This window comes from Microcaecilia unicolor, chromosome 10 (genome assembly GCF_901765095.1).
Source record: "Microcaecilia unicolor chromosome 10, aMicUni1.1, whole genome shotgun sequence".
In the NCBI taxonomy this organism is placed as follows: domain Eukaryota; kingdom Metazoa; phylum Chordata; class Amphibia; order Gymnophiona; family Siphonopidae; genus Microcaecilia; species Microcaecilia unicolor.
Window position 1 is genome coordinate 61,711,283 of NC_044040.1, and position 13,967 is coordinate 61,725,249.

Here is a 13,967-nt window from a genome sequence, read left to right on the forward strand (position 1 = left end):
GGTGTTTCTAGCATTTATGCATGTTATAGAATAAGGGGAGGTGAGCATGTACATTTGCATCACGTTTCAGTTGCTACAAATGGCCACGCCTAAAGTTTGGCATGATTCCTGGTTGTTAGCGCTATTGTATAAGTGGCACCTAACTTTGGGGCCCTTTTACTAAGCAGCAGTAAGCTGGAACTACTGCCGGCCCAACACGGGACCCAGCAGTAGTTCCACCTCCAGCATGCACCATTTCTAGTGCTAGGGAAAATAGGTCCCTATTTTTGCCGCAGCAGTTACAGACGGTAAGCTGCCTGGTTACAGCCGGGTTAGTGTGGGAATCCTTACCGCCACCTCAATGAGTGACAGTAAGTGCCCCTCCCCCCATATGGCAATGTAGTAAAGGGAAAGGGAAGGGAAATGGGACTTGATATACCGCCTTTCTGTGGTATTTTGCAACTACATTCAAAGCAGTTTACATATATTCAGGTACTTATTTTGTACCAGGGGCAATGCAGGGTTAAGTGACTTGCCCAGAGTCACAAGGAGCTGCAGTGGGAATCGAACCCAGTTCCCCAGAATCAGAGTCTGCTGCACTAACCACTAGGCTACTCCTCCACTAGCAAGATTCCATGTAGATGTCTGCCCTTGCAGGTCAGCAATGCGGCCGCGCAGGCTTCCGCATGTGCAGGACGTCAGACTCACAGAAACGGAATCCTGCGCGGCCGCGTTGTTGATCTGCAAGGGCAGGCTTCTACATGGAATCTTGCTAGTGGAATAGCAACATTCCATGTAGAATCTCAAATAGTAGCAACATTGCAGAATCTCAAATAGTAGCAACAGCAACATACCATGTTGAATCTGAAATAGGGAAATGGAAATGGGACTTGATATACCGACTTTCAGAGATTTTTTTGCAACTACATTCAAAGCGGTTTACATATATTCAGGTACTTATTTTGTACCAGGGGCAATGGAGGGTTAAGTGACTTGCTCAGAATCACAAGGAGCTGCAGTGGGAATCGAACTCAGTTCCTCAGGATCAAAGTCCACTGCACTAACCACTAGGCTACTCTTCCACTCCTGGTCAATGACTGGCATAAGTGGGCGCTCCTAAGTATGCTAAGCAATGTGCCCAGCTGCTAGTATTCTGTAAGTTGCACATGTTCCCTAGCAGCATGCTCATGACACATCCATGCTCCTCCCACATGTACACCCTCCTAACAGTTGTGCGCTAAGGAGTGAATTCTAATCCTGCCTAAAAAATCATGCTATTTTATAAGCCACACCTAAAGTTAGTCATGGTTTATAGAATAGCGCTTAAGTGCATCCATTTGCACCTATGAAAGCATGATGCAAATGCCCCTGCCTTAATGTACGCACGGAACCCCCTTATTCAGCAATTCCGCAAGTAACATGAATCCACACCCACAATCCATCCCGAAACACCCATGACTGTCCCATTTCCATGCCCCCTTTTCTGGGACATATGCAAAGTTTAGGCTTGGATCACACACCTAAATTTACGAGTGTACATGTTAAATTATTTCAATTATTGCCAGTAATTGCTTGTTAAGCCAATTATTGGCTCTAATTGGCTTGTTTAAATTGTATGTGCAAATTGCGCGCACATCCAAATTTGCATGCACAATGTTTGATGACTTTTTTTTTTATTTCTCTTTATTAAATTTTTGACAATCATAATAATCTCTTATGAGTGTTTTCACAAATAGGTAATACAATAGAAAATAAGAAAAAAATCAAATCAAGGTTTCCTTTCTATCGTCCACAATACTATTAAGAAAACGATCCAAGAAAAAAAAATTAAACACAGGCAAAACAAATTGAGGAGAACATCTTGTCCTGAGTGGTCACTCAAAGCTGTCATACAGTACTACATATGTGACTAAATTACCACATTAACCTCCTCTCTACTTTTCAGGAAATCCTCCAACTGATTGGGTTCAAAAAACTGATAGGATTTAGACTGGTGCAATACTCTACATACACAAGGAAATCTTAACAGGAAATTAGCACCTATTGCAAGCACTCTAGGGCGCAAGGTTAAAAATACCTTGTGTCTCTTTTGTGTATTCCTAGATAAATCCAGGTACACTCTTATCTTTGAACCCAAAAATAAAGAATCTAGATGTCTAAGGGAAAGTCTGAGCACTGCATCTCTATCTAATTCCAGTGCAAAGGTAGTTAACAAAGTTGTTCTTTGAGTTATCACCTCAAGTGACGATTCAAGAAAAGTAGTGAGATTCATTACCTCCTCCTTCTGGGCTTGCGAATTTTTCTTTACATCTTTAGTGTTAGTTTGTAAATAAAAAGCCCGAGTTATTGGAGGCAGTGAATTCTCAGACATACCTAGTATCTCAATCAAGTACTTCCTAACCATTTGCAATGGAGTAACAAGCGGTGATCTAGGAAAGTTTATAAAACGTAAGTTCAGTCTTTTAGAGTGATTTTCTAAATACTCCAATCACCTTGAAGTAAAGTTCAGCCTTCTCAGTTCTTTCAGCCAGAGCTTTAACTTCAGAGGTGTGGAGATCATTAGTTTGCAATTGAGCCAACGCAGTCTCAGCTAGAATCTTAATTGTCTCGGTATTGTTTTTTAACCAAAGTTTGTAGTGAGGAGTGCATGTTGGAAGTTAAGTCCCACAGTGACTTAAAAATCCGGGAGGGGAGCTTTAACAACCTGGTCTAGAGTACTCGCTGTTTTTGATCTTACTACAGGACTAGAGTTAAAGACTGGTTCACCAGGTTGCTAGCATCCAGTTTTCCTTCTGTCTCCAGCATGTTCCCTCTCCTTTCACTCTGTTCTCCTCCTGGGAGTAGTGTGGCAGGACTTGATGGAGTACTTCCTCGTCCGGGTTGCGGGGGAGCCGCACGTTCGATGGGGCTCAAGGAAGCCCCGTCTATACTGTTGGCTAACGTCAGCGCGCTAACTCCGGCAACAGGAGTCGACACCATCTCAGGGCCCAGCGTGATTCCATACCGTTCCAGCGTTGTTTGCTGAAGTTGGTGGGTTCCGCCAGGGGTAGAGGGAGCCTCCCTGAGTTTGCCTCTCTGTTTGCCCATTGCAATCGATAGGCAAAGCGCCTTCTTCAGCGTCTAACGGAGGTAGGTTGGAGTGCGTCTGGTGATTGAACTCACAACGTCGCCATCTTGGATCCCTGTTTGATGACTTTTATAGAATTAGGTGGTAAGTGATTTAGGCGCACTGTTTATAGAATGACTAAGGAGCCTAGGGCTTTTCAGCTTGGAGAAGAGACGGCTGAGGGGAGACATGATAGAGGTATATAAAATAATGAGTGGAGTGGAACAGGTGGATGTGAAGCGTCTGTTCACGCTTTCCAAAAATACTAGGACTAGGGGGCATGCGATGAAACTACAGTGTAGTAAATTTAAAATAAATAGGAGAAAATGTTTCTTCACCCAACGCATAATTAAACTCTGGAATTTGTTGCCGGCGGTTAGCTTGACAGAGTTTAAAAAGGGGTTGGACGGTTTCCTAAAGGACAGGTCCATAGACTGCTACTAAATGAACTTGGGAAAAATCCACAATTTCGGGAATAACTTGTATAAAATGTTTGTACGTTTGGGTAGCTTGCCAGGTGCCATAGACCTGGATTGGCCGCTGTTGGGGACAGGATGCTGGGCTCGATGAACCTTTGGTCTTTTCCCAGTATGGCATTACTTATGTAGATTGTAAGCTCCTTTGAGCAGGGACTGTCCTTCTTTGTTAAACTGTACAGCGCTGCGTAACCCTAGTAGCGCTTTAGAAATGTTAAGTAGTAGTAGTAGTATTTATGACACCTAGCATTTATGTGCATAACTCCAGCTATCAGTGCTAGTTACCCATAAGAGCTACTATTCTATGAACCATGTGCACTATTGACCCTTAACTGTAGGCACCAGCTTATAGAATTGCCTCTCACACCATCTTAAAACTTACTGTAGTTCACAAACCCATACATATTGTTTAACATTGCTTTGTGTCATGTAGAAGTAAGAGTCAATAAACACACTGCAAGTAATACTTTTTTTATTGGCTTGCCAAGAGCTATCAGATGAGTGAAAAACTTCACAGTTACACTGGCTTTGATTAGTACAGATCAGACAGGCAGGAGGGTGTCTGCATTTGTCTTTACAGTTCAGATAACCTCATGCCTTGCTCATTCAGTACTATTTTATCCCAGTTTAGCTGCATAATTTCTTATTGATCTGATAGTGAGAGCATAGCTGTGAAAAGCTAGTCACACAGGTGTTGAGTTAGTCCAATTAAAAGGTATCACCTGCCGCTTGTTTGTATATATTTAAGTGGACTAAGTCGGCAACCACAATACTTTGCAAGTTTCATAGATAATGAAAATCTAATGCTATAGAAGGTAGCTGTGGGAGGAGAGTTAACATGTAACTGGTTTTCTAGATGATGATTTAAAGTGAATGCTTTTATCTTTTTACATTTAACTTGCTGGTTATATTTGTATCAGCAGAAACAGTACCATGTCTACATGTGATACGATCTAATTGTGATAGCTGAGTGCAAAGAAGAGACATTTGCCCCTCCCCCTTTATATAAAGCTGCGCTGGTGGCTGCTTCTCAGTAATGCTGAGCCCGTTCACTTTTAATGGGCTGTGTCAACCAGTAGAGTGGCTTTATAAAAGGAAGGGGGGGGGGGGTTAGGGAGGTAGTTATAAAGTTGAGGTAAAAACAAATGGGATTTTACTGCATCTTAATTTACTACTGTAGTTTAGTTGTTCCTGCTGTTCATGAATAACACGTTTGTGATCAACTTTGCAAGCAGCGTTATTCATAGCGTCTAGAAATATTGGGCTACTAAACTGTAGTCTGATACATCTGAGCTGCTTCTGATGGAGGCTGCCCAATATATTACAAAGGTCCGCCTTTCCTCCTGACACCTCCACCCCATTACATTCTCCACCCCATCATAACTGCACTCTCCTGATGAGCCACCCCTCCCAATTTCCCCCAACACATATCTCTTATTCTAAAGAGCCCCCATTAGCACATACCCCCTCCCTATGCTCTCCATCACACTCTCTCCCTCCCAGTGTCACTCATCACATCAACCCCTCCCAATGCCCCATCACATACTTCCTGCTGTGACGAGCCCTATCCCTCATCACATAACCTTTCCTCCTAAGGACCCCTGAAGATTCCCCCTTTTCACATAAACTCCCCTTCCCCCATTTTCTCATAGACCTCACCTGGGTCTACCTTGAAAAATCCCTATGACCTAGTGGATGCAGGATAGGAGTGATCCCCTGTCGCTCCTGACCTGCTGCACTGGGTTCAAAATGGTGCCAGTGACCCCTAGAGATAGTCTTGCAGTACTACTGCTAGGGGGTGAAGCTGCCATATAAAGGCATTTCCCATTTTGTTTCACATAAATGCATATCCCCAACTTATGCACATACACACACTTATACCCCTCCCCCACACACAACAGTACACCACATTTTGCTTGTTTTGTATTATAACCCCCCAATTCAAAGAATCAAGCAGGATGTAAGCATATTTGGTTTTAATCAAAAATGTATTTTTCTCGATAAAAAAAATTTACAGACTTACTGTGTCTAATCTACAGAATTTTTTTTTCAATATCATAACACCATGTGTCGAATCTAGTTCATCTGGATACTTCAAAAACTCTTTGTTAAAATGTGTGGGACGGCACAGGAGGAGGTATTGCTCAGTTCCACTACTCTTACACACAGTAAACTGTATAAAAAGCAAATACAGAAAATTGTCTTGTCCATGTATATAATATATTCAGAAATTACAGAGTCCTATAAAAATGAATAATTAAATTGGGATGGCACAGTATCACTTGAAGCTAGTTAAGTAAAAACCATTTTATGCTGTATCAATACAGGTATTCTTTAATCAGCAAACATGAAATCAAGACCTCTTTTTCCAAAACAGTAATGTTGCTGTGCCTCTCAAGTAGCACAAGTACAGTCTTGTGCTTTCTTTATTACATGAGTTAGGTGAGAAGTCAGGTTTTATGATATGTTACTCGGTATACCTATCACAGTTGCTTTAACTTCAAGTGCTGTACTTTCCTGTTTTCCAGTGTTCCATAGATTGCTGAGAGGAGGATAAAGATTATTAAAAGCAAATGGTGGTTTTTGCAAATCATTTTTTAAATAATTGCAACTTGTGTTGTTTCCCAATTCAATTGGCACGTAACTGAAAAAAAGTGCCACTGTGATTACTCCAAAGAGACCACCAAGAATAATAATCAATGCGGTAGTATTGATCTTTTCATTATCTTTCACTGAAAAGTCCAGTTTTTTAGTGGTGACGTTAACACACTGTTTTTCATTCTGTTGGTCGACATTAGGAATATCTACACAAATTTTGTAATGAGTTGATGGACTGAGATGAGTTAGATTATATACCTTAACATCAGATGGGATCCGAGCACTGTGAGCCACTTCAGTGTGTTCATTAGTTACAAAGGCAGTCCATTTTACATTGGCTTTTATTGTCTTAGAACTTGTTTTCCATGATACCAGCACTGAATTAGACTGGACATCTTTAACGTTAATATTTAACGATCCATTGCTCTCACGTGGCAAAGTACCATCCACTTTTATCAAAACCGTTTTTAGGTCTACTCCTACTAGGTTACTTGCTGTGCAAGTATACAAGCCTGCTTCCCTCAGGCCTATATCATTTATCTCTAAAGTTCCTTCAGAGTGGACATAAAAATGGTCTGAAATAACGTTTGGCAGAAGTTTCTGACCTAATGGGGTTATCCAGTAGATTTCTGGTTCTGGCTCCGCTGTTGCTCTGCAGTGTAATGAAATTGAACTACCAGCTTTTAAATTCAGATTGGCGGGAAAGCTTTCGGGGGCTATCAATGGAAGACAAATTTCCATCATTTCTCTAAAGTGCACCTGTCTAACGTTCTGCCCTTGAAATTCAGGAGGATCCACACAAAACAGAGAATCAAGCTCCATAAAACGTATATGGGTTTTATTCATGTTAATCCAACGAATGACGCAATCACACCTGATTGGATTGCTGTGTATACTTATTTCCTTCAGGTTCGGCAACAAGTCTATTGTATTCCGGTATATGGCACTAAGTGCATTACTGTTGAGCATGAGTGACTCCAGTTTAGGAAGTCTATAAAATGCATTTGGATTAATATATGATAATCTTGGATTGTTGGTTGCTTCTATTTTTCTCAGGTCTGGCAAATTGTCAATAGCAAGACTGTCAATAGAAACCAGCTCAGGCATATTATTAATTCCCAGCTCCTTTAAGTGTAGCATATTGCTAAAATCACCCCTTCGTATTCTGTTTATAGGGTTTTTATTTAGATCCAAAAATTTCAGATTTATCACCTTCTGAAGTGCAGTATGTGGAACTTTAACAAATTTATTGTCATAAAAAGATATACTTTCTAAATTTTCAAGGCCAACAAATGCATGATCAGGTATTTCCGTGAGGTTTATTCCTGCTAAAAGCAGACTGCGCAGATTTATCAAAGGTTTAAAGTTCATATCTTCAATTCTGATGATAGGATTTTCCCCAATCATGAGAATTTCTAGGTTCGGAATAGCTTCAAACCATTTACTGTTGATTGTTTGCAATCTGTTTGAATTAAGGTGAAGTCTGAGAAGGTTATGAAGGCCTGTAAAAGCTCCTGGTGCAATTGTAGATAGCAAGTTGTGATTAATGTAGAGTTCTTGTAAATTTTTCAGCCCAGAAAAAAATCCTTCAGGTAGCTCAGCAATTTTGTTTTCCTCAAGATACACAGAAAGAAGGTGAAACATTTTGTTAAGATCAGTATTGGTCATTGAGGACAAATTGTTTTGAGATAAGTCCAGCCCCGTGAGGTTTACTGGAAAATCTACCAAATACGCAATTTTTTCAATATTGTTAGTTTGCAGAAGTAGAACCTGTGTATCAGCAGGTAATCTGGTTGGAAAATTAGAAAGACCTAGATCATTACAATCCACTGTAGGAGCTTCCATATAAATTGATCTTGGTGTGAACCAAGGTCTTATTTCACATGTACATAACCGAGGGCAGTCAGCTTTTTCATCTTTCATGTATACAAATGAAATAGTATTTAGACCAAGTAGAAAAATGATTTTAAGTGACATGTCCTTCATTTTAGCTCAGCTGTTCAGAAAAATGATTGGACCTTAAAGAATCCACTTTTGCTCTTGTTAAGTTCAGTATGAGCTGGTCATTTGATAAAGACAGTGCTTGCATTTGTCAAATAATTAATGGCACAGAAGCACAGAGATTTTGTTTCTGGAAACAAGTTGCAATACTGTGTTCCAAGCAGATCATACATATTGAGGAAATTAAGGTCACTGTATCCTTGATGTTGAAGCCACTGATAATCCTATCGAGGATGAAATATACGTAGAGGGCCACTGGAGATTACCCAATTAATTAGTTTAGTTGTATTACCTTCAGATTCCATGATGAATTAATATTTGCAGGAATTGCAGAATGACCTAAAATAGTAAAGAAGGAAATAATTAGTATGAAAAGTACGATGATAAAAATAATGTAACCATTACTATTACATTTATTATTGCCTATGGAGAGGACTGTAGTACTTCAGATAGTATTCTAGTATCCATACGGTCTAAATGTTTACCCTAAAACACTGTGGGGCCTGCTTATTAATGTACAATATGATTTTGTGGCTCCCATGAATGAACCATTTGCTGCACAGCCATTTCCCGGGGGAGCCCTCACTGCCACCTATTTAGAAGGTGATAGGGGCTCCTGTGTTAACTTGACAGTAACTGGGCAATGCGCAGGGCAGCCCAATCACTACCGGGTAAACCCCCAGTGCTAAAAATGAAGAAATATTTTTTAAGCACCGGAAATGGCACACATTGGGGAGCAGGCACTACTGCCGGGGTCCTGCAATAGCCTGGCAGTAGTGCCAAATTGATACAGGGCAGAGCGGTGGTATGGGTACTGCCACTTTGTAAAAGGTACCCTTACTGCCCCTTCTGTATTAAGCAGGCAGTAAACATAAAAATGAGCTCATGCTACCTATTCAGCCACCACATTAACTATTAGCACACACTAACTGCTGTGTTAACATTTAATGTGGCTTATTAAATATATCCCTGTCTGGACAGTTTTTCATTCTTTTGCTATAAAGAAACAAAATCATTTGAATTATGATACTTGGAATGCCCTCCCGCGGGAGGTGGTGGAGATGAAAACGGTAACGGAATTCAAACATGTGAGATTGGGTGGCAGAGCCGGTGGGGGGAGGCGGTGCTGGTGGTTAGGAGGCAGCGCTAGTGCTGGGCAAGACTTCTACGGTCTGTGCCCTGAAAATGGCAGATACAAATCAAGGTAAGGTATACACAAAAAGTAGCACATATGAGTTTATCTTGTTGGGCAGACTGGATGGGCCATGCAGGTCTCTTTCTGCCGTCATCTACTATGTTATGTCCCTGTTTACAAATGCACACTAGCGTTTTTAGCGTGGCCAACCATGTAGACACCCGTAGGAATATTATGGGCATCTACACAGTGCGCCCTAATTTTTAGCACTTACTAAAAACACAAGCGTTCTTTGTAAACAGGACCCTTAGCCTGGTTTACAAATTTAAAGCTACTATGCTAGCTTTTTTTTTTTTGTTACATTTGTACCCCACGCTTTCCCACTCATGGCAGGCTCAATGCGGCTTACATGGGGCAATGGAGGGTTAAGTGACTTGCCCAGAGTCACAAGGAGCTGCCTGTGCCTGAAGTGGGAATTGAATTCAGTTCCTCAGTTCCCCAGGACCAAAGTCCACCACCCTAACCACTAGGCCACTTCTCCACTTTGGACAATTGCATTGTACAAATTATTTTACTTTTTTTTTTTTTTTAGCAAAGCAACATATTAGCATTCCCCATTTTCATGTGTTATTTGGAATTCTCCATAAGGCAGGTGATAAATGCCTAAATACATAAAAACTGGTAGCCAGGTTGGTCCTAGAGAAATAAAAATAAGCAGAAAAATCTTTTATTCTATCAGTATAAGTATTATACAAAGATTGTTATACACTTAATTTAGGGCCCTGTTTTCTAAGCTGCACTATAGGCTTGCTAGCATTTTTAGTACGCACTAACGCTAGAGACACCCAAAGGAATATATAGGTGTCTCTAGAATTAGTGCACACTAAAAACGCTAGCGCACCTTAGTAAACAGGGCCCTTAGGGAAGATACGAAATACTTTTCAGGTTTTTGAAATCTCATATGTTGTTATTATTATTATTTATTACATTTGTATCCCGCGCTTTCCCACTTAAAGCAGGTTCAATGCAGCTTACATATTAATAGGGAATACAGCATATTATTAGAGAAAGTATAAATTAAGAATAGTAGAATCATGTTAGATGGTTTTTGTGTTGGTCCAATAAAAGATATCACAACTTACAAAGAAATTAATTTAAATTATACAGTATTAAATTGACTTGAAAACAGAAAATGAATGATGAAATTATATTTTAGCTACAAAACATGGACAATAAACAGCGTATATTATTGAAAAATAAACAAATTGCAAACTAGTGATTAGTTTTAAGATCTGGCAAAAATACATAAACTGAAATTGAATTTAGGTGTTTATATTATTTGAATATAATCAAAAAATGAATGAAGGATTAGCTATTAGATGTTTATACAATAACATTCAAGAATGATGATGCATTAGTTGTTTTTATTTATCTTTAGAGTTCTGGAAAATAGTTTACATTAAATTATAATCTAGTTAGGAAAATTCTAGTATGCTCACAATGATAGTATATTTATTATAATGGCTTTTATACTACACTAGAGATTCAATTTAATTGCCGCCTGCCTTGGTTTTATCCAAAATTAAATTTTATTACATTGTCCAGTAGCATTTATGATAATACACTTATTACAGTGAAATAATGCTGCTCTCTTGTTTCATATACATTATCTTCAGTATGTAAGATGTATGCAAAGAATTTTGAATAACTGCAAAGATATCTATGATTGATCCTTAAAATCTGCAGTCACTGTGGGGGTGATATTCAACCTGCGGTTTTAAGCCATTGACTGCCGCGGGCAAAATGAACTCTTCATATTCAATACTGGGCCATGTTTGGGCTGTATCCTGATATATGTGGTCATCTGGAAGTGAGCGGGCACCAGCCTATATTTTTATTTTTTATTTTATTTGTTACATTTGTACCCCACATTTCCCACCTATTTGCAGGCTCTATGTGGCTTATATAGTACCATGAGACGTTAGTCGTCTTCAATGAAAAACAGATACAAAGCGATGTTAATTTCAGAAAGATTCATGTGTTGCAGATGTTCATCTCAGTGTCCGGTTAACTCAGAGCATAAAGTCAGGATAGTTCTTTCGCTGCCCTAACTTTATTCACTTAGGGGTCCTTTTACTAAGCCGCGGTAAAAGGGGCCCTGCGCTAGCATCAGCACATGTTTTTGATGCACGCTGAGGCCCTCTTTTTCTTCAGCAGGTAAAAGGCTATCTTTTTTTCTGGAAAACAAATGGCCGTGCATTAAGTGAACCACTTACCGTGCAACCATTTTAGGGGAGAACACTTACCGCCAAGAGCACTTGTGCTAATCAGGCAGCATGTGGTGTTGCCGATTACTACTGGGTAAGCACTGGCACTACAAAAATAGAAAATATTTTTGTAGCACCAGAAATGGCGCACTCTGGGGGTGGGAACTACGCCCGGCTTCTGCGGTAGCCCAGTGGTAGTTCTAGATTGGTTCGCAGCAAGCCTGTTGCTGCGCACCAACCTTTTAGTAAAAGGGCCCCTCATTGACGTGGTTACCAGACTGAATGTCACCGCTAAGTGGTTAAGTAGCAGTTTGGTCCAAACTCTGCCCATGGACTGCCCCTTGGCTCGCCAGTTTGCAAATTGCTGGTTAAATACCGCTGAATATCGGCAGCTGGCCAGTTCACCAGGGAGCCTCTCCTACCTAGTTAAACCCTTTGAATTACCACTCGCTAATCCAGAAGTACCACCGGGCTACAGCATCAGCCCAGTGGTAGTTCCCACCCCCAGCATGCACCATTTCCGGTGCTACAAAAATGCCAGTATTTACCCAGCAGTAATTGGGCAGTGCCACATGCTGCCCAATTACTGCCAGGTTAGCGCGGGAGCCCTTATCTCCACCTCAATGGGTGGCGGTAAGGGCCCCCCCCCCCCCCCCCAAAAAAAAAGCATTGGCTGCGAAGCAAGTGGTTCACTTACTGCACGGCCATTTTTTAGAAAACAAAATGAAGGCCTTTTACCCGCTGTGGTAAAAGAGGGCCTTGGCGCAGGCCCCCTTTTACCGCAGCTTAGTAAAGGGGGCCCTCAGTGAATGGGTTGACAAAAGAAAGATTTGGTGGACATTCAGAATGTTCAAACTACCATTATTAAGGATTTGGCTAGATTGAGAAGAAAGACTGAATCGTTTGAAAACACTATTAGGAATAACAACCTTCATTTCTTGAATTTTCCTAGGGTTTTTGCTGTTACCCCTCATGATATGCTTAGAAGATATATAAAAGAGAACCTAGGGGTTGCTGATGAAAATATTCCACTTTTCTCTCAAGTATATTATTTACCATCTAAATCTGTGGTTAATCAGCAGAATCAGAATATTCCACCCTTTATTTATCTATTTATTTAGATTTTGCTCACACCTTTTTCAGTAGTAGCTCAAGGTGAGTTACATTCAGATACACTGGATATTTCTCTGACCCAGGAGGGCTCACAATCTAAGTTTGTACCTGAGGCAATGGAGGGCTAAGTGACTTGCCCAAGATCACAAGGCGGAGCAGCAGTGGGATTTGAACCAGCCACCTCTGGATTACAAGACCGGTGCTCTAACCACTAGGCCACTCCTCCACTCCACAGCTAGAGTCACAAATGTGTGCTCCCTAGTTAGCATGCACTAACAGGGGTTCTTTTACTAAGGTGCGCTGAAAAATGGCTTGCACTAGTGTAGGCGCAGGTTTTGGGTGTGCGCCAATCCATTTTTCAGCGCGCCTGTAAAAAAAGGCCTTTTTAAAATTTTTGCCGAAAATGGACATGCGGCAAAATCAAAATTGCCACGCGTCCATTTTGGGTCTGTGACCTTAACGCCAGCCATCGACCTAGTGGTAAAGACTCATGTGGTAACCGAGCAGTAATGACCTATGCGTGTCAAATGCTACTTGGCGTGCGTCTGAAAATACATTTTTTGGACACGTGTATCAGACGTGCGCCAAAAATTAAATTACTGCAAGAGCCACGCGGTAGCCGGGCAGTAACTCCATTTTGGCACACATTGGGCATGCATAGACACATGGCTTAGTAAAAGGGCCCCTTAGTAACTAGATCCCATTGCATAAAATAGGACCCGTTGTAAAATAATGCAGTAGTGCACATTAGTGACTATTGCTGTTAGTTGGTGCATGCTTCTGGAAAAAGAATTACACAACATAGTATTTCAAATTAATGTTCTTGTGTACAATGTTTTGACCTAAAATACAGCACAAATCTTAGTCAGCGACACTACCCTGATTGCACCTGCTCCTCGGATGAAGCATAAAATACAGTACAAAACACAGTTTCCCCAATCAGTTTATATAAATACTCCTACCTAGGAGTTTCATGTACTTTACAATACCATCATATCACAATCTTCACCTTTTCTATTGCCTTCTATTACAAATGTACAATAGGTATGCTTAAAATCTCTAAGATAAGGTCAGCATTTCTTTGGCATTGATAAATGGTTTTTGAAATGCGGTTAGTATAGACAGAGAAAAATGTTATACACTTGGCAAAAGGTTCTTGTTCTCAAGGATGTAAAGTCTGAATGAGCATCAGATTTGTCTGCTTCCTTAAATATGTTGGCACTGAGGTTTTATCTATAAAACTGACTTACAAGGTCCCGATAACTAGTAAGTGTTCTACTAGTGATAAACAT

General features: G+C 40.5%; 2 protein-coding genes across 5 annotated transcripts in view; one reads left to right on the forward strand and one right to left on the reverse strand.

Moving 5' to 3' along the window:
• IMMP2L (inner mitochondrial membrane peptidase subunit 2) overlaps positions 1–13,967 on the forward strand; it is a 1,132,561-nt gene that overhangs the window by 479,771 nt on the left and 638,823 nt on the right. The gene's annotated exons all lie outside the window — the stretch shown is intronic.
• Positions 5,579–13,967, reverse strand: part of LRRN3 (leucine rich repeat neuronal 3) — a 57,016-nt gene continuing 48,627 nt past the window's right edge. Inside the window, exon 2 of the mRNA XM_030217235.1 lies at positions 5,579–8,499. Within this exon, the coding sequence (XP_030073095.1) occupies positions 6,019–8,145 (2,127 nt within the window). The 5' untranslated portion in view covers positions 8,146–8,499 and the 3' untranslated portion in view covers positions 5,579–6,018. The remainder of the gene's footprint in view (positions 8,500–13,967) is intronic.